Source organism: Carlito syrichta, unplaced genomic scaffold (genome assembly GCF_000164805.1).
Source record: "Carlito syrichta isolate Samal-C Ts95f unplaced genomic scaffold, Tarsius_syrichta-2.0.1 Scaffold316282, whole genome shotgun sequence".
In the NCBI taxonomy this organism is placed as follows: domain Eukaryota; kingdom Metazoa; phylum Chordata; class Mammalia; order Primates; family Tarsiidae; genus Carlito; species Carlito syrichta.
The window spans coordinates 811,035-833,031 of record NW_007260378.1 but is presented as its reverse complement, the minus strand read 5'-3'; the positions used below and the strand labels follow the sequence as shown (position 1 = coordinate 833,031).

General features: G+C 33.9%; 1 protein-coding gene across 1 annotated transcript in view; it reads right to left on the bottom strand.

Annotated features, from left to right (window-relative positions):
• Nucleotides 1-21,997, bottom strand: part of COL11A1 (collagen type XI alpha 1 chain) — a gene marked incomplete at its 3' end in the record, with an annotated part of 207,355 nt that overhangs the window by 154,765 nt on the left and 30,593 nt on the right. Inside the window, exons 3-4 of the mRNA XM_008074045.1 lie at nt 17,379-17,592; nt 13,178-13,340 (exon numbers count right to left, since the gene is read on the bottom strand). Of these exons, the coding sequence (XP_008072236.1) occupies nt 13,178-13,340; nt 17,379-17,592 (377 nt within the window). The remainder of the gene's footprint in view (nt 1-13,177; nt 13,341-17,378; nt 17,593-21,997) is intronic.

Below are 21,997 nucleotides of genomic sequence, written 5' to 3'. Positions count from 1 at the left end.
GCCAGGATAACCAAGACAAAAAAGAAAGAGATTACAAATTACTACTTTCAAAAATAAAAGAGAGGAGTTTACTACAGAACCCATGGACATTAAAAGGATAATAAAGGAATATTGTGAAAGGCTCTATGCCCCCAAATTTGAAGACTTACATGAAATAGACCAATTTCTTGATAGATACAATCTGCAAAAATGTATACACAAAGAAATATAAAATATGTAAAGGACTACATGCAATTAAGAAATTGAATAAAAAATTAATAATCTTCCTAAACAGAAAGTACCAGAACATGATGGCTTCATTGGTGAGTTCTGTCAAACATTTAAGGGAGAAAATTATATCAATCATCTATAATCTCTTTCATAACATAGAAGCAAAGGAAATACTTCCTAATTCCTTCTATCAGGTCATATCACTCTAATATCAAAATGAGATAAAGACATTAAAAGAAAATACAGACGCATATTTCTCATGAACATAAATGGTCAAATTCTTAACAAAATATTATCAAATTTAAGACTCTAACAATGTACAAAAATAATTATATACCATGACCAAGCAGAATTTATCCCAGGTTTCTCAGGCAAGGATGTTTCAGCGTTTGAAAATCAATTAATGTAATCACATCAACAGGCCAAAAAAAAAAAAAATCAAATATCATTATCAATATATGCAGAAAAGCATTTGACAAAATCCAGTAACTATTTATGATTTAAAAACAAAACAACACCAAAAAGCCTCTCAGCAAACTAGAAATAGTGGGAAGCTTTCCCAAATTGTACATCTACAAAAAAACCTATAGCTAACATCATACCTAAGGATAAGAAATTCAATGCATTCTCACTATAATCAGAAGTAAGGCAAGGATGTTCTCTCTCTACACTGCTTTGCAAATCATACTAGAAGTCCTAGCTAATGCAATAAGACATGAAAAAGAAATAAAAGGTATTCAGATTGGGAAGAAGAAAATTAAACTGTCTTTGATCACAGATGATATAACTGTCTATGTAGAAAAATCCAAAAGAATTGACCAAAAAAAAAACAAAAAACAAAAAACTTTGGGTACTAATAAATAATTATTAGAAGGTTGGAGGATACAAAACTTACATTAAAAGGTTAATTACTCTCTTATATACCACCCACAAAAAAGTGAAATTTGAAATTAAAGACATAACACAATTTATTTTAGCACTAAAAAAAAGAAATATGTATGTGTAAATCTAATGAAGTATATCTATATGAGGAAAACTGCAAAACCATAATGAAACATATTGAAAAACTTAAAAATAGAGAGATAGTCCATTTTCACAAATAGACTATAGTCCATTTTCACAAATAGACAAATAGTATTGTCAAGATATCAATTTTCTACAACTTGATCTATATTTTTTACATAATCCCAATTAATATCCCAGTATGCTATTTTGTGTATCTTAACCAACTGATTTCATAGTTTATAAGAAGCGAAGACCCCAAATAACCAACTAACTCAACAGAGAAGAATGAAGACAGAAAGCTAACACTAGCTTACATCAAAACTTACACTGATGTTTCAGTAATCAGTAGAAGGTGATATTGGTAAAAATTGATCAAAGACACATATAGGCAGCTCAGAAAAAGATCCACTTAAATATATTAAACAGATCTTTGACAGAGCCAATAATACAGTAAAGCAGTGATAATCTTTTCAACTAATAATGCTAGAACTGGACATCCACATGCCAAAAAGGAAGGAAGGAAGGAAGGAAGGAAGGAAGGAAGGAAGGAGAGAGAGAGAGAGAGAGAGAGAGAGAGAGAGAGAAAGAAAGAAAGAAAGAAAGAAAGAAAGAGAATGTAGATACAGAGTTTATACCCTTCACAAAAATCATCTCAAAATGAATCACAGACATAAATGTAAAATACAAAACTATAAAACTCCTGGAAGACATATGAGAAAACCTAGATGATCTTGGCTATGACAATGACTTTTTAGACACAACACCAAAGGTGTGATTCATGAAAGAAATAATTGATAATATATGTTTCACTAAAATATAAAACTTCTGATATGCAAGACATTAAGAAAACGAGAAGAACATAGCCAAAGAGAAAGTATTTGAAAAAGACCTCTGATAACAATTTTTAATCTAAAATATACAAAACATTTAATACTCAACAATAAGAAAACAACCTGAGTTTAAAATGTACTAAAGTTCTGAACAGATACCTCACTGACAAAGATATAAAGATGAAAAGTAAGCCAATAAAATATGTTCAACAACATGTCATTAGATTATTGCGATTTAAAGCAATAATGATATATTACCAAACAACTATTAGACCAAATCCAAAACAGCAATGACAAAAAAAATGCTGACAAAATTACAGAGCAAAAGGAGCTCCCATTCCTTGCTGGTGGGGATGTAAAAAACAGCCATTTTGGAAGACAGCTTGGCAGTTTCTTATAAAACTAAATGCATTCTTACAGCAATCTCACTTCTTAGTATTTATCCAAATGACTTGAAAGTATATGTCCACACGAAAACCTGCACACAATTTTCTGGCAGCTTTATTCTTAGTTTCCAAAATTTGAATGCAACCAAGACATCTTTCAGTAGGTAAATGGATAAACAGCGGTATATCCAGACAGTGAACTATTATTCAGCACTAAAAATAAAGAAATGAGCTCTCAAGTCATGAAGACAGAGAGAAACCTTAAATGCATACAACTAGGTGAAAGAAACCAATCTGAAAAGGCTGCATACTGTATTATTGCAACTATCTGACATCCTGAAAAAGGCACAAAAAAAAAAAATTAGCAGCTGGCAGGGAGAGGAGGAAAAGGTAGAGCACAGAGGATTGTTAGCATAGTGAAACTATTCAACAAGATATTAAAATGGTGGATACATGCTAGTACATATTTATCCAAACCCATAGAATGTACTACAACAGGAACGAAACATAATGTGTACGATGGACTTTGGGTGATAATGATGTGTCAATGTGAGTTCATCAATTGTAAGAAATCCTCATTCAGGTATGGCATATGGATAGTGGGGAAGGCTATGGTGAAGATGGGGGAGCATGGAGTATGTGAGAACTCTCCAAACATTCTGCTCAGTTTTGCTGTGAACCTAAACATTCTCTAAAATTAAACTTTGTTTTTTCACAGCAAAGCAAAGACAATAAACAGATGCCAACCCTGAAATGACCCGGACGTTGAAATTCTCAAAGACAGTCTTTAAAACAGTTATTGTTAAACTCTTCTGCAAGAGGCAAAGAGACATCCTATCGAAAAGAATGAAAACATAGGAATACTTAGCAGCAAAGTAAAAACAAACAAAAATTGCTGAAAGCTTCTTTAAGTTCATTGGAAAACATAAAAACATTCATTTAGAGACTTAAGATGCTCAACGAACCACAAACAGAATAAATACAAACAAAATCATGTCAAGATGTTTCATAATCAAACTGCTGAAGAGCAATTAAGAAGAAAAAAATCTTAATAGCTGCTAAAGGAAGGGGTGCATAGAGTACATAAGAATGAGGATGTGAATGTAGATCTCGCAACAGAAAACATGGAGGCCACAAGATAGGGGAACAATACTTTTGCAGAGCTAAAATATTCTGTCAATCCGGAATTCTATAGTCAGTTGAAAGTATCCTTCTGCCGAAGGCAGAAGAATGGCATTATCACATAAAAGAATTCTAAGAGAAAACATCAATAGTAGATCTACTGTATAATAAGTGCAGAAGGAGACACTTTAGGCTGATGGAAAATAATATCCCAGGGAAATCTGGATCTTCAGAAATCCTAAGTATCTGGTTAAAAACAAAATTATATTGTTTGTCTAAGAGCTTTAAAATACTTATAACTGTTTATAGCAAAAAATATAACATCGTTTGTTCTTTTCAATGTTTTTTGATCTAATCAACATGATGAAGATATTACAAAGATCAGTATAAGAATGAAATTGGAAAGTTTTACATTACATGTAATATGGTTCAATATTAGAAAGAAATCAAATTTTAAATTTTAGCATATATTTGAAATCCATAAAGAAATATTCTCTCAAAAATATATAGTAAAAAAATTTCAATAGATAAAATGGAACACTAAAAAGTATTCAAATAAGATCCCATCGCCCCCCACCCCCCCCACACACAAAAAAGTTGGAGGCAGTAGACCTAAATCTAACGATATCTATAACAAATCAATAGAATTTAACACAAAGTACATGTTATTAGTCTCACCACATCATTTAAAGGCAGAAATTAACAGAGAAGATAAAAAAGCAAGACCCTCCAACAGCTTGAATCTTTAAATATAAAAGCACAGTCAGGCTCGGTGGCTCAGCCTGTAATCCTGCGCCTTTGGGAGGCTGAGGTGAGTGGATTGCCTGAGTCCGCGGGTTCGAGACCCACCTGGGCAGCGAGACCTCATCTCTACAATAAATCAAAAAATCAGCCAGGCGTGGTAGCGCATGCCTGTAATTCCGGCTACTCAGAAGGCTGAGGTGGAAGGATCGCCGGAACCCAGCAGGTCGAGGCTGCGGTGGCCGGGAGCAGCCACTGCACTCCAGTCTGGGCGACAGAGTGAGACTCCAACTCAAAAAACAAACAAACAAACAAACAAACAAAAAAATATATATATAAAAGCAAAGATGGTTAGGAAGCAAATGAACACACACACATACACACACACACACACACACAACACACACACACACACACACACACACACACACACTATACGTATGCATTCCAAACTGTAAGTTAACAAGGAAGGAGTAGTCATTCTAATATTACATAAAACAGACTTTATGAAAAATAATACTACTGGAAATAAAGAGTGAAATTATGAAAAATAATACTACTGGAAATAAAGAGTGACATTTTATAGTTAAAAAGTGGCAAGCAGAAAGGAATAACAATGATAAATGTGAATGTGCCTAGGAATATAATATATGCAGGAAAAATGGCAAAGTGAAAAGTAAATAGACAATATACTACAATAGTATATACTATTATAGATAGACAATTCTACAGTTATAGCAGCAGATTTTAATACCCCTTCTCAGCAACTGATAGAACAAGTAGACACAAAAAAGAATAAGAAAGAGAAGATCCAACTGACATTTATAAAAATCTGCATCAAAAAAATGCACTTTTTTGTAAGGACATGTACTACATTTATCAAGATAGAAGACATGCTGGACTGTAAACGAACTCTCAATAAATCAAAATGGAACATGATCATACCAAGTTTATTCTCAGATGACAACAGAGTTTGACATCAATAATAATAAGCTATGAAAAACTCAAGTATCTAGGCATTAAACAGTACATCTCTACATAATTCATGGATCAAAGATAAAGTTTTAAAAGAATTGGAAGTTTTTTTAATTAAATAACCACGAAAACATAACACAGTAAAATTTGGGGATGCAGCTAAAGCAATGTTTAGAGAGAAATGCATACTTTTAAATTTTTATGCTGGGAAAAAAAATGAATCTCAAAATAATGGCCTTACACTTTAGGAAGCCAGAAAAACAATTTTCTTTTTCCAAATTAGGGAAATAATTATGAAAAACTTTATATGAACAAATTCAATAACTCAGTCAAACTAGAAAAGTTTCTCTAAAAATAACGTACTAAGACTGACACAAGGAGAAACAGAAACACTGAATTAACTTATATTTGGTAAAAAAAATTAAACAATCTTTCCAAGAAAGAAAACTCAATCCCTTGCTTGACACTTTCACAGTGAATTCTGTCCAGAATTCAAGAAGGAAATCACATCAGTCATACATGAAAGTTTTCAGAAAATAGTTGAAGAGAGATCACTGCACAGATCAGTTTATGAAGCCAGGATAACCCTAATATCAAAACCTGACAAAGGCACTAGAAATATAAAGAACCATAGGTACATACCCATTATTAATATAGACTTAAAATCTTTAATTTTTTTAGCAAACTGAATCCAACATTATGCAAATAGGATAATATACATCTTGACCTGTGGGTCTATTTAAAAAATGAAAATGAATTACTTGGCAGGGTTGGGGCTCAGCCTGTAATCCCAGTACTTTGGGAGGCCAAGGTGAGTGGATTGCCTGAGCCCTGGGGTTCTAGACTAGCCAGGACACCTTGGTGAGACCTTGTCTCTACAATAAATTAAAACATTAGCTGGGTGTGGAAGGTTGAAGCGGAAGGATCGCCAGAGCCCAGCAGGTTGACACCAGAGTGGCCATGTCACTGCCCTCCAGCTTGGGCGACAAAGTAAGATTCCAACTCAAATACATACATACATACACACATTACTTTTAAATATTTAAAAACCAATCAATGTTGTCAACATTCTAATAGAAAAATAGCCCCACATGATCATTTCAATAGGTGTATAAAAAGCATTTGACAAAATTCGATACACATTCATGATAAAAAAAAGAATATTAGAAAACTAAGCCTAATAGTAAAATTCAAATTGACAAAGAGCACCCAACGAAAATTTTCAGCCAACATCATACTTTTTGTTGAAAGACTGAATTTTTTTTCCACATGTGGTCAGGGAAAAAAGGTAAGAATGCATGCTTTCACTAGTTCCATTCAGCATGTTAGTAGAACTCCTACCCATTGTCATAATGCATGAAAAATGAATAAAAAGCCTAAATATTAAAAAGTTGTAAAACAGACTCTACTTTCAGGTTATATTTCCTTGCATTAACAACATACCTGAACTAATAAATGGATTCAACAAGGTTGTATGATACAAGGTTAATATAACAATTTTATTGTGTTTTTATATATTAGCAACCCAATATTGAAAAATGATATTAAAAGCAATTTTATTTACCACAATGTTAAAAAACACTTGAATGTAAATTAAATAAGAGATGTCCAAGACATTTACCCTGAAAACTAGAACATGTTGTAAGAGGAATTAAGGAAGACCAAAATAAATAGAGAGTTATACCATGTTCAGGAGACGGAAAACTCAATGTTCTTTAAAATATCAATTCTTTTCTTTTTGATCTATAACTTAAATGCATTATCAATTTAAATGACAACTTTTTGTAGAAATTGATAAACTTATTCTAAAATATATATAGAAATGTAAATTAGCTATAAGTAAAGTAATATTTTACAAAGAATAAAAAGTAGGAGTGGTTAGCCCATCTGATTTCAAAACTTCCTATAAAACTACAACAAAATGTTTCAGTATTAGTGAAACAATAGGCAAAAAAATCAATGAAATAAAGTAGAGCATTCGGAATTAGATCTACTCATTTGTGGTCCAATAATTTCTGATTTAGAAGCTAAGACAATTCAGTGCATGAAAAGAAAGTCTTTTTGGCAAAACGTCATTGATGAACTGAACATCATCATGTAAACACAATGAATATTGACTTTAACCTCACACCACACACACATATTAACTCAAAATGAGACATGATCTATGCATAAAACCTAAAGCAACAAAATTCTGATAGAAAATACAGGAGAAAACTTTATTGATGTAAAGTTTTCTTAGAACACAACAAGTGCAAAACATAAAATTGATAAACTGAACTTTCTCAAAACTTAAAAGCATTTACACTTTGAAAGACACAATTGAGAAAATAAAAAAGGCAAGTTACATGCAGAAAAACTATTCAAAAACATCTATCAGACAAAAAGAAAACTATGCAGGATATTAAAAAAACTCTTAAAACTCTCTAACCAAGCCGGGCTCGGTGGCTCAGCTTGTAATCCAGCGCTTCGGGAGGCTGAGGTGAGTGGATTGCCTGAGCCAGCGGGTTCGAGACCCGCCAGGGCAACTTGGCGAGACCTCATCTCTACAATAAATCAAACTCCCGCCTGTAGTTCCAGCTACGTGGAAGGCTGAGGCTGAAGGATCGCCGAAGCCCAGCAGGTCGAGGCTGCGGTGGCCGGGAGCAGCCACTGCACTCCAGTCTGGGCGACAGAGTGAGACTCCAGCTCAAAAAAAAAAACCAAAAAACAAAAAAACCTCCCTAACCAGGTCAGGCATGGTGACTCAGTCAGTAATTCCAGCACTTTGGGAGACTGAGGCAAGAGGATTGCCTGAGCCTAGGGGTTTGAGACCAGCCTGAGCAACTTAGTGAGACCTATAATAAATCAAAAAAATTAGTTGGATGTGGTGGCGTACGTCTGTAATTTCAGCTACTTGGAAGTCTGAGGCAGAAGGATAGCATAAGCTCAGCAAGTCCAGTCTGGGTGACAGAGTGAGACTCCAACTTAAAAAAAAAACACCAAAAACTCCCTAACCAGAAGAGATACGGTGCAATGTTTAAAAATGGGCAAGAGATTTATAAAGATACCCACAAAAGAAGACGCATTCATGACCAACAAGCACCTGACAAAATGTTTAACATCATCAGTCATGAGAAAAATAAAAATTAAAACCACAGTATAACACTATAACGTGTGTACTTAAAATGACTTAAATTAAAACGACAGATCATACTGGGGCTGACAAAGATACAAAACTCTCATTCACTGCTAAAGGAAGTATAAAGTGGTTAATGTCACTTTGGAAAACACTTTGATAGTTTTCTTTTCTTTTTTTTTAAGTTAAGCAAGCACCTACCAAATAACCCATGCATTTCACTTCTAGGTATTCAATCAAAAGAAACAAAAATAAATAATCACACACAATTTATATATTAAAGTTCATGGTAGATTTATATGTAGAAGTCAAAATATGGAAGTAACCCATATTTCCAGTAATAATATAAATGGAGGAACAAATTTTTGGTTAGCCAAACATTAAAATTCCTCTCAGCAATCAAAAAGAAGCAATGATACATACCAACAAATTGGTAGGTTTTAAAATCATTATGTTAAATGAAAAAATACAAGTTTAAAAGAGTGCATTCAATATTATGCCATTTGTAAAAATTTCAGAAATGATAAAAACCCTCAATAATAAAACACAAATTAGTGATTTTCTAGGATGAGGGTGGAAGAAAAGATGAAGTTTAAAGGGTGATGAGGAAACTTAGGGTAAGATGACAATGTTTATTTTCCTGATTATGATGGTTTCACAGCTGTATACCTAAATCACAACTGATCATATGGTATGCTTTTAATATTTGTGGTTTACTGTATAGTTCAATTGTACCTCAATTTATTGAGGAAAAATAATCTCAGCAATCATGAACTAAATGCATCCATGGTAGGAAAGGTGGTAAATGGAAAAGCTATATCTATATTATTACATAGTTCTGTAGAAAAATCATGTCTACTACCAGACGGTTTTTAAGTATTTGGGCCATCTATGCAGGAAAAGATACGTGGTCATCACAAAGCACGTACGCTAACACAAAGTTAGCTAACCCTTAATGGATTATTTTAGATGGCTATTATTATTTTAAAGTAAGATTTTTCAGGCCTTGTCAAATTATTAAAATAGCATAGTTTTACAAATTACTCGTCATTGATTTCTCCACAGAAAACTGAATTCAATAAACTTTTCTGAGGAGTTGGGAAAAATTCAAACTTTTCATCAACAAGTTTTTCCACTCAAATAGTCATCCGATCCCACTCATTACTTCAATGAAATAATCTCCCCAAAGACAGATATTTGCAAAAATATAAAAGACATAATAATTTGCTTTGATTCTTTAATTTAAAAATATAGAAATAACAATGCATAGACAACTTGAATAACAATGGCTGTCACTTGCTATTGAGTAAAGAAATGTTCCTGTCTAAAATACTCCAGAAATAATTTTATTGATAATAAATACAAGTCATGTGCTTTTAATTTAGCTTTTCCTCACATCTTTGAAGTGTATTATCAAGCTGGAAAAAAATCAAGGCTGTTGATTAGTGATGGTTGGGTATTTTGTGCTTTCATGAAAGTATTCATCCACACAGACCATGCTCTAATTATTAAGATCTGTACCCAAGTAATACCTCTGTCTAGAGGGGATAAATTTATCTAATATCTACAAAATACTTTGTAAACTAGCAGTAGCCTGGAAAAAATGTACTTCATTTTAAGACAAAGAAACTCACTAAGACTTTAAAAACTACACATTAATTCATAATTAAATTAACCTAACAGATAACCACATATATATTACATATATATGTAAATGAATACTAGTATCTTAAGAACTTTACATATATCAGCTCATTTTGTCTAAATCCTTATGAGAAAGAGTCTATTATATTAGACATATATGGATGGGATCATATCTATAAGAATAAGAAATGAAAACTTATATAAAGCAATTTACAGAGAAGAGTGAATATTAAGCTACATGTTGGGATTCAAAATCAGATTTTTCTCATTCCAGAATAGATTTTTTTAATCACTCTGTTATGTTGAAATTATAGAATCTGAATTATGGATCTATATATTGATCCTGTAAAACATAACATGTAAACCAAAATTGTCAAACTTTTTTATTTATTTATTTTTTTAGACAAGTCATGCAGTCACCCAGGCTGGAGTGCAGTGGCATGATCATAGCTCATTACAGCTTCAAACTCCTAGACTCAGGGAATTCTCCTATCTCAGCCTCCAAATAGCTAGAATTGCAAGGCAAGCACCATCACACTCAACAAATTTATAGTAAAAACTGGGTCTCACTATTGCCCAGGCTGGTCTCCAACTTCCAACTATCCTTCAAACTTGGTCTCAAACTTCAAGCTATCATTCCACCTTGGTCTCCTAAAGTCAAACTTTTTTTTTCTTCTAAAGTCCAACTTCTAAAATTATATTTTGTTTTGCTTTTACCCATTTAGTGTTGAATTTGTAAAAGTCGTCAGAAATAAAATTCAAATATGACCCTGTTTAACTTTTTTGACATGATAAAAAGTACAATTTCCAGAAATGTAGAGTACTGTGTACATGAAATTATACACACTAACCAAATTTGCAACTAAATCTGAATTGCACTATGTCTCAAAGAGTGACATGTCTGGTTTTCAGACTGATGAATCACGGATGTTACCATATTATCTTTATCCATCACAATTGTTTATCAAACACTAAAATCATGTATATATGATACCATTTCTATCTCCTATCACTTTTAATTTAATTTCTACATGTTCACTTGCAAAGATTCCAAAGTCTGTATAGGCACTATAATTATTAAAAGCCAAAATGAAAGGAAAAAATATTTGAGTACATTTTTAAGAACAGCAATATCAACATCAGATATTCAAGTCAAATGAACTAATTTCACAAAAGGAACAATTTTTTTTTTTAGTTTGAGTTAAAAGTATGTGTTTGAATCACGTATTTTATTCATGTTCCATTGTCAAGTGAAAAAAACTAAATTATTTGTGGAATTATATATCCATACAATTTAGGAAATAAGATCTGAATCTTATATCTGATGACTGTTTGAATATGTTAATTATATCAATATAAAATTTCACCCAACTCAAAGATTCTTCCTCTAAATAAAGCCTTCTCAATATTTTAGTAAATAAAAATAGTTTCCCTATTTAACTGGTCAAAAATAGTAAAAGATAAGTTTGACAAGTGAAGAATTTTGCATTCATTTACAGTTTAAAAACTAATTACACTTCATAGTAAATAAATGTTCCATTTAAAGCTCCATGGGGCTTTATGAAACTCCACAATGCAAAGTAACTTAATAAACTTATTTTTTTACTACTCTCTGTCATATTCACTAGAGATTTCATCTAATAATCTTTTTAAAAATTTTGTTTAATGTTTTAATAGCTTCTTCAAATAAATAACTGAAGCTACTCCAGAATTTAGAATGCAGTATATGGTTTTATAAGGTTAAGAATCAATTTTTTAAAAACAAAGAAATTCCACTGATAATTTTTCTTCCATATTACTCATTTATGTTCCTGGAAAATAAGGTTGTGTGGCTTACAAAATAAACTAACCTGGGAATTAATGTTTATGAATAGTTTTATTTTAAAATAAGACATTGCAAGACTATAAATTCTATTAAATTGTTTACAATATTTGTTCATTTAATTAATAGTTGTTTTTCATCATGTGTGTGCAATCAATGCACAACATTGGATGATCTGAGATTAGATTACCATTGTGTATTAAGAGAATCAGTTTATCATTTACGTAATCCAGTATGACATAACGAATTAAAATATGTTGATTCAAGGTGTAGATACACACTCGTGGAAAAAAATCAGAAACAAATAATATCCCAAATAATATCACAAATGTTAATTACATTTAAAATTATGCTAGAATGTAAATACACACACACACACACACACACACACATAAATGTCAGTACTAGAATACAATCTGACTAACACTGAATTCACATTGCTCTTTTTATGAAAATATTTACTGTCTGTGTGACTGTGTGCATATATATGTGGGTGTGTCTGCATATTTGTCTCTGTGTGTGTGTGTGTGTGTGTGTGTGTGTGTGTGTGTGTTAACACCTCAACAAAATATAGTAAATCTTCCATTTGAAATGTCTATTAATCAGTACTATATTATACAGCTTTATTCTGTTATTCCTTGAACAATAAATGACTAAGAAATTGTTTAAAAACCATCACCAAACTACTGAATAATGTCTCAGGTGGGCATCCCTTAATGAGGTCAGGACACAGGTCTGTTTGTTCTGTTAAAAATGATTAAATGAAAATTAAAGCATAAATTATCACGTCATAATCGAAGGATTAGAAAACTGCACTTATCATAGTTACTGAAACATAAATGGTAGGAAGCTCCTTACCATAACCTGCACATTATTTTTTAAGTAATTTTAAAACTTAAAGTTCATACTTTGCAATATGCTATTTAACTTGGAAACATTCACAAAGAACATAGAAAAAAATACATGATTTGTACATTTCTCTAAATTAATCTCCTAGAGAAGGAAGTGAAGAAAATATTCTTTTTCTCCAAGGAAAATATGCAAAGTACTAAGAGGAAAGCCGTCTCTAATTCCCAGGAGAATAGCGTGCCTGTGTTCAAATCAACCAATCCCTGCAAAGGTTTCCTGGGCGCTACAGTCACCATTGTCTAGTCATTATCTTACTGAACAATAGAAAACATCACCACTGCACCCACAGTGGAAGAAAAGTAGGTCACCCTTCAGAGTTTTCAACTCTGCTTTACCACATATATTGATTGCTACTGTTATTTATCCAGTTCATTTGATTTCATCATATTCAGCTTGACATTGGGTTTATTTTTACCTCAAAAACTTCTTCATCCAAAATCCTTGTTCCAAAAACCGTGATTCCATTGGTATCAACAATGGCTCTCTCACTTCTATCAAGTGGTTTTGTGGTTTTTTTCTTACAATCAACAATCATTGTCACAGTTTTCTTCTCCACGCTGATTGCTACCCGGTGCCACCTAAAAAAGCCAAGGAACTCCTTTGTAAGCTTCAAAGACATTGGCTGCCAAACCATTAGTCACATTACATTATTCATTGTAAAGGTGAGCTGAAATCAGACAAATGTACAAAATCGTCTACGAATCAACCAACAAGTGACTACTTACTGTCTACCCAGCACAGTGCCAGGTGCTCAAAAGGACACTGGCAGCATGAGAGGCAACTCAGGATTGGTTGGCTGTGCTCAGAAGGGCCCAACCTTTACTTCACTTTGTGTGGTGACAACAAAAGCTTCATCTCACTCTGTTCTGATGAAGGCATTTGATAGAGATTAGGGCAGGATATGGGGTAAGTAATCGTTTCCATGTACGTAAATGTTTTCTCCAGAGTAGAATTCCACTTTAAAAAACGAGTCTGCTCTGGGCATCTCCTGAGATTGTAAAAAGGTGGGTCTACCAATTGAATGCTCCATCTGGAACCAAGGAGCATTCTAGTTTTAAAACACCATGTGCTACGCTGTCCTTATTCACGTTGATTTCAAGTGCTTTCATTTTCTTTTTCCACTTTAATTTCAAGACAGGTATAGGTCACTGCTGTGGGCATGATCCAAAACTGAGACACAAGATCTCTCCTTTTTTCCAGGACTGGCAGGAAGTAGGAAAACTGAAAGAAAGCACAGTCGACGCAGGTGTGGAATGAGAGTCTCAATTCACTCTGCGGCTACTGCTCCGGTTAATTCTGGGCTGTGATGACAGGCTGGGCGGGGGAGACATGGCCAGTCCTTTGGAAACATACATACTGTGAAACTGTGGGTTTTATTAACAATATACAGAGCTCACATAAACCACTAGATGAAGCTCACTCGGATTCTGCAAGCCAGTCTGGTTTATATTTTATTTTATTTTCCAAATTAAAAGTGCTAGATTACTATTCCAGAAGCGTCTAGGACTATATCCATAAAATAAAGTACCTAAAAAGTTGCAGGAGCCCTCCTTTTAAAAGTTCTGCTTCATGTGACTTGGCATGGTTACTGATGAGGACCAACTGTATTTCCATATACCCTTAATCTTTGGTCTTTCCACGAGCACATTCAGCTGGCATAGGTGTCTGCTTGGTTTGAATTGAGCAAAGATTTATATAAAGAGCTACTTAATACAGTGAGAGTAAAATTTACACATACTTCATGCCAAAAAGCCTGTGTCTTCACTTAAACCTTTCTCAGTATTGTGTGTACGTTCTTTCCATTAACGGAAGATAAAAATGATTTGCATACTTAAGGGCTGATTAGAACTCTAAACTTGATATCTTCGTTGAATTAATTTAAGCTCTGATAATATGTCATAATTATGGTATCAGATATAATATTCAAAATACAAAATTAACAATTAGTCTTGGAGTCATTCTTAATTATTCTTAATTATATCTCTCATGTGACATATTCATATCAACAGAAAGTCCCAGCCGCTCATATATTTTAAAAGGAGGGCTCCTGCAACTTTTTAGGTACTTTATTTTAAACAGAATTCAGGTCCCTCAACTGAGTGCAAGCTGCCATTTCTCTCACCTAGACTCCTAACCAGTTCACTCGGTTCCACTCTTATGTAAACAGAGTGACTTTTAAAAATATAATTCTCAGCTAGGCACCGTGGCTTATGACTGTAATCCCAGTACTTTAGGAGGCCAAGGCTGGAGGATTGCTTAAGCCCAAGAGTTCAAGACCATCCTGGGCAACATAACGAGAACTAGTCTCTACAAAATGAAAAAATTAGCCAGACGTGGTGACCCATACCTATAGTCCCAGCTACTCAGGAGGCTGAGCCAGGAGGATCACCAGAGCCCAGGAGGTCAAGGCTGTGGTGAGCTGTGATCACGTTACTGCACTCTAGCCTGGGCAACAGAGTAAGACCCTATCTCAAAACAATAAGTATGTAAATAAAATATAAGTCACATCAAGTCTCTACCTTGCTGAAAACAATCAAAAACGGGACTCATAGTAAAAGTTGAAGCTCTTCCTCCACTTCACAGGAAAGGCCCTTGGCCTTCTCTGAACTCATTTTTTATTTTCCCCTTCCAGCTTCCTGCCCCTCAGCTCTAAGGTTGCCTATGTATTATCCCTTGCTCCTGTTCCCCACTCTGCCAGAATGCTCTTCCTCTGTATTCCCACTTCCTCACTTCTTTCGTGACTTAACTAAGTGCAACCTCACCAAAGAGACCAGCCCTATGCAACATAGCATAGTCTCCATCCCTTACTTAGATTTATTTTCATTCATTGAACTATCAGCACTATGTGTATCAAGTATTTGTCTATTGTCTGACTTTTCTGATAGAAGGTAAGCTCAAGGAGGGGAGGAACTTAGCCTGGTGCATCAGTTGACACTGTTAAACCCCTGTGCCAGCCAAGTGGTAGCGGCCAGTAGATACACACTTATGGAATGAATGTCCTTTCCTCATGAATGTCATGATGGTTCTTAAAACAATCAAAGTGTGCTAAAATACCAATATTTTGTGCAATTAAATTGTCTCTATGCCAACTGACCACAACAAATCTGTCACATTTTAACAGTGTCAGGTCCCTGACACGTGGTAAGCACTTAAATTGTTATTGGGAAAAAAATGCATGAATGAAAAAAAGGAACAAATAGCACTGTGGATTAATTTTATTCAATATATTGTCAAAATAATATTTTACTACTCTGAAATATGTAAATATAACTTCTTGCTCTGTTTGCTAATCAATCACAAATATTTACTGAGTAATCCTCATGCTTTCTTTTTATGACTTACTTCTGCTAAACGCTGCCTATTATTTTAAAATAGGATGCAAGCTGCAATAAATGGATTATTTTTGTTTTTTAGCCAAGAAAGCAAGATTAAGGAAAAATAAGGTTTGAATAACAAAATGAATTCAAAATGTGACCTACAATTACTAAGCAGGGGCTAAAATTTTAGCATGGAGTTTTCAGGCAGTCAATAAATGAAATACAATGTAATATTATATTTTATTTGCTTTTAGACGAATAATGTAAATGACTCATCAAAGTCTGGCTTTTATCTTACACTAACATTTGAAGGTTTCTCCATGGTCCTGAAAAAGATGCAATGAGCATGGATTGTTTTCTGGGGTTTTTTTTTTCATCTGCACTACTACTTCCTTCCTATGTCTATAACCAAATGTTTTGCTTCTGATGACACTATATTTAGAGGTCTGGATTCAGAAATAAAATATCGAGTAAATTTAATAAGCATTTATTTGTATTTAGCTTCTCCTTAAGTGAAAGACAATGATCCCAACACAGAATTAAGAAGTCAACGATTTGCAGAAGAGTGTTGTGTGAGTCTGCCTGAGTTCAAACTCATTCTCTGTCATTTTCCAACTACATGACCTTAGGGAAGTTCCTCAAACTCTCTTTGCCTCTGTTCTTTTATCTGCAGAATGGATTTATTAACATTACTTTCTTAAAAAAGTCATGGAAAGTTGGATGAGTTAACAATGTAAAAGGTGCTTAGAACACATAGTACATACCAAGTTCTATATAAGCATTCCTACAATCTCCAATATTAGTATTATTGGTAAAAAATAAGTCAAATCAGATCATTCTGCTCAGAAAGCCTCCAGTGACTTCCTATTCCACTCAGAGTAGAACTTAAGTGCTTACAGCCTCCTACAGAGTGATGTATCATCTGCCCTTCTTAGGCTTCTCCATCTTCATCTTCCCACTGCATTTCTACTGTGCTGGTATCCACGATGTTGCAACCTGGCTGACACATTGAGACTCAGACTCAAAAAAACAAGCTGCTATTTCTTATCCTCTTTACTATACTTTTTCTCTCTCACTAATCACCACCTGAGAAACTACTTATTAGTCTTTTTGTTGTTATTGTTCATTGTTTGCCTGCTCCGACTGTAAACTATGTCAGGCTAGGCACTTTATTGTTTTATACATTTCTATGTCAACCAAACCCTAGGAAAACTATATCACTATTCATCAATATTTGCTGAATGGGTGAATGGAAGAAATGCCTTCAGCATGGCTATCCACTAGATCACTGCTACTTACTTCCCATCAGCGATGTTAACAGTTCTGAAGAGGGGATAGTCCTCTGGGGCAGGTTTTCCAGTGTGGTCTTCAAATAGAAAAACAGGGGATCTCCCAACCTCAACGCCAACTTGCTGAATCCCATGTTCATTGTATATAGATAAAAGGAAAGACTGAATTCCTTTTTTGGGTTTTACTGTAAATAATATTGAAAAGTCTTCTGGAAAAGTTCCACCTGAGAAGAAAGGTCAAAGAGTTAGAAATTTCCAATTTCCAAATTGTTCTTGGTCACTGTCTTATTTTTGAAGCTTCTATGTGATTAATAAATCACCCAAGTTTGAACAGTAAACAGATTTGCAAAAAAAAAGGGGGGGATCTATTACGCTCTCCCTGCAATATTTATCCAAACTCTATTCAAACTTTAAAATCACTCACTTAAAGCATAATGGTGACGTGAAATTGAATTCAGAGTTAGGAAACAAGATCCTGATGCTAGTACAATATCAAACACACACAAAATCTCTTAAAACACTTACTTACATAGTACTTTTGATGTAAGGTTTATATTTTCAAGTTTTGCCTGGTCTTTGTAATGACAAAATTGACAAAGCTATTCTTTTTGTTATCCCTTCAAAAGCAACACGGTTTTTTTTTTTTTAATCCATTTATCCTATCACACAATGCAGTTTCACTAATAGAAAGCATGCATCATTATAAATCAAAACTATTAGGTATTTGGCTAACTTCATTTTAAAATCAGGAAGGAAGTCTGTCTTTTTTTTCTTTTCCCTCCCACAGTCATATTCCAAATATCTAGCACATAGTCTGATCAACACAGGTATTTACTAAACATTTGTGACATAAATATGTATCAGTACAATGATCACCACAAGCATATCTCACATAGCTAAGCAATGACTACTTATATTTTTATAAAAACACTGCATATTAAATTGTGGATTTTATTTTTCAAAATAGTTTTATAAATATATCTTACTTGATCCCCTTACTACCCTGGTATACAAGTAAAGCAGGCATTAAAATGATGAATGAGATTCCTTCAGTTAGAAAGCAGTCCAGGAGTAGGGAAACACAACATCCATAAGGGTACTTGATCTCAAACCAGGCAAAGTGGGGACCAAATGGAGGCCCAAACTTTACCTGTGTGATGTCTGCTTGTATATGTAATCCTAAATTGTACCCCACATCTTTAAAATAAATAATATACATATATAAAAAAGCAAAAGAAAAAAAAAAGAAAAAAAAGAAAGCAGTCCATCTGCACAACTGGTGTGTATGTGCATGTTCAATCAACAGCATCTGGGCCAATATCAAGATCTCCCCTATTCAATCCATTCATTCCAAATTCTATTACAGGCAGTAGTGTAAAATGGTAAAAGAATTATAGCTATGACTGTCATGGATTCAAAGTCAAAGATTACAGGAGACCAGCAATTGTACTAAGAATTTATGAGGAATGGATGCTTATGTGTTAAGATACTACGCTGGGTTAAATGGGTTAAAATGGGCTGCAGTGATTGAAGCTGGTTAAATAAAATATAAAATGTCTATATAATAGAATTATATGCAGCTACTGAAAATAGTGTAATAGAAAGATGTTTTATAAAGCAGAACTATTAAACATATCATAACAGAAAAACAAGCAGTATGAACACTTTTATGCTACAAACATAATCATAGAAATTTCTGGATCTTCTCAGAGCATTTGGCACAAGTCTTAGTTCACCATATCTAAATGTTGGTACATTAAACTAAAAAGCTTTTGCACAGCAAAGGAAACAATTAACAAAGTGAAGAAACGGCCTACAGAAAGGGAAAAAATATTTGCAAACTATACATATCGTAAGGGATTCATATACAAAATATATAAGCAACTCAAACAACTCAATAACAAAACAACGCAATTTAAAAATGCGTCAAAGATCTGAATACACCTTTCTCAAAAGAAGTCGTACATGTGGCCAAAAGGTATGTAAAAATGCTCAACTTCGGCCAGGCATGGTGGCCCAGCCTGTAATCCCAGTACTTTGGGAGGCCAGGCTAGAGGATTGCCTGAGTCCGTGGGCTTGAGACCAGCCCGGGCAACTTGGTGAGACCTCCTCTCTACAATAAATCACAAAATCTAGCCGGATGTGGTGGCATGTGTCTGTAGTTCCAGCTACTTGGAAGGCTGAGACAGAAGGATCACCTAAGCCCAGCAGGCCGAGGCTGCGGTGGCCGTGAGTGTGCCACTGCACTCCAGCCTGGGTGACAAGTGTGAAACTCCAACTCAAAAAAAAAAAAAAGTTCAACTTCATTAATCATCACAGAAATGTAAGTCAAAACCACAATGAGATACCATTTTACTCCAGTTGGAATGGCAATTACCAAACAGTCAAAAGATAACAAGTGTTTGAAAGAATGTGAAGAAAATGGAATTCTTTCACACTATTGGTGGAAATGAAAATTAATACAGTCATTATGGAAAACAGTGCAGAAGTTCCTCAAAAAATTAAAACTGAACCCAACAATTGCACTACTGGGTATAAATCCAACAGAAGTGGAATTACTATATCAAAGAGATATCTAAGCACCCATGTTTATTGAAGCACTATTCACAATAGTCAAAACATGAAATCAACTTACTATGTCTGTGCTATGTTCTCTGGGCAAACAAAATCTCTTAGCTGGCCTTCCCATCCATTGACTGAGCCAATAACTTCACCTGTCTCACAGAACTGTCATGGAAATTATATGTGGGTGTGTCACAAAGAAAGCAGTCGATTAATGTTGACTATTTGCCTTTTCATCACACACACACACACACACACACACACTCACACACACACACATACTAAATTACAAACTAAAGTGTTTATTTAAAAATTTTTAATGTTAGCACAACTATATATATAGTTTTGATCAAGCTGAATGGTCACAGATATATCTAATTTTATATTTATGAAAATCAATAGAACAAAATAATCACAGAAATAAAACAGAAAGGTAGTAAAGAACAGCAATTAGTGAAACATCTTTTACCTACTTATGTTGTAAATATAAATTTAGGGAATTCAGTCAGTTATTTTAAAAAGTCCATGACAAATAAACTTTTTCTTCGGATGAGTAGCTCAGAATATTGAGAATCACAGAAATTTTTACCCTAAATGTATCTCAACTTTTCAAATATCTCACATATTGAAAGAAAAGTATGCTAAAATGGTATACCTAGGGGAAAACAATATCTTTTCTATTTTACAAAATCATTATTTAAAAATCTACATAGAGACAGCTAGGAAAAAAAAATTCAGCAAATAAATATATTCATACCAGACTAAGTAGATTACTAAAAATTTTAATTAATTATCCAACTTGTACTGTACAACTTTTGAAATTTTCTTTCTTTTTTTTTTAAAAGAAAGCAGGATTTATTAAGAGGACAGAAAAGCTCCCAAAGTGGGAGGGGACCCGAGGGGTTGCCCTGAAAATTTTCAACTTCTGACTATGCTAATGACTAAAATCTTTCAATTACGGAAATACTTCCCAATTTAAAATTAAGAAATAGGATTTTTAATTAAATTTTTATTCTATGACTTTGAAAAATAAAATCTGGCTATCTAAAAAATAATGACTTGGTGAAAAAATTTTCAGTGTAACTTAGGCACCCTACCCTCATTTCACTCTTATTAAGATGCTAATCAAAATTATTCATAACTGAATGAATTTATCATAGAGGATTCTCTATGATATCAGTCTAACAACAGAAATGAAACCTCTTTAAATGTATAATTTTATAGCACTGTATTAGGTACAGATAAAATGTGAAGTTTTTCAACTTAAATCATCCATATTTTAGAAATAAAAATATAAACTAAGAATAAAGCATGTTAAATGATTGTTGCTAACATGCTACTCTTCTTATACATGTATACATCAAATCACATATATATGTAATAATTGTTATTCACTCAGTGTAAAAGATCAACAGTGATTCTGAAAATGACTTTTAAGAGCAAGAGACATTGCAACTATGATTTGATTTAAATTTTTTTAGCCGAGCATGGTGGCTCATGCCTGTAAATCCCAGCACCTTGGGAGGTCGAGACAAGAGGACTGCCTGAGCCCAGGGGTTCCAGACCAGCCTGGGCAACGTAGCCAGACCTCCCTCCTCTCTACAATAAATAAAAAATTAGCTGGGTGTGGGGATGTGCACCCGTGGTTCCAGCTACATGGAAGGCTGAGGTGGGAGGATCGCTTGAATTCAGCAGGTTGAGACTGAGGTGGCCATGAGCATGTCACTGCACTCGAGCCTGGGCGACAGAGTGAGACTCTGACTCGATCAATCAAATTTTTAAATAGTGGCTAATATTTTTCCATGCAGAATATATCTTTCTTTAACTGAAATTCTTTTTTGATGTCGCTTGGTGGTGAGTAAATTTTTAAACTGGGGAAGGAAGACCATTTTGCATAGTGGGAAGTGTCCAATTTGAGATGAGAATTGTCTCCCAGGTTCACACCACTCACTGGTTCTGTGACTATATTCAAATACTTCACGTTTCTAACTCTTTTTTTGTTTTTTGTTTTTTTAGTCGGAGTCTCACTCTGTCGCCCAGACTGGAGTGCAGTGGCCGCTCCCGGCC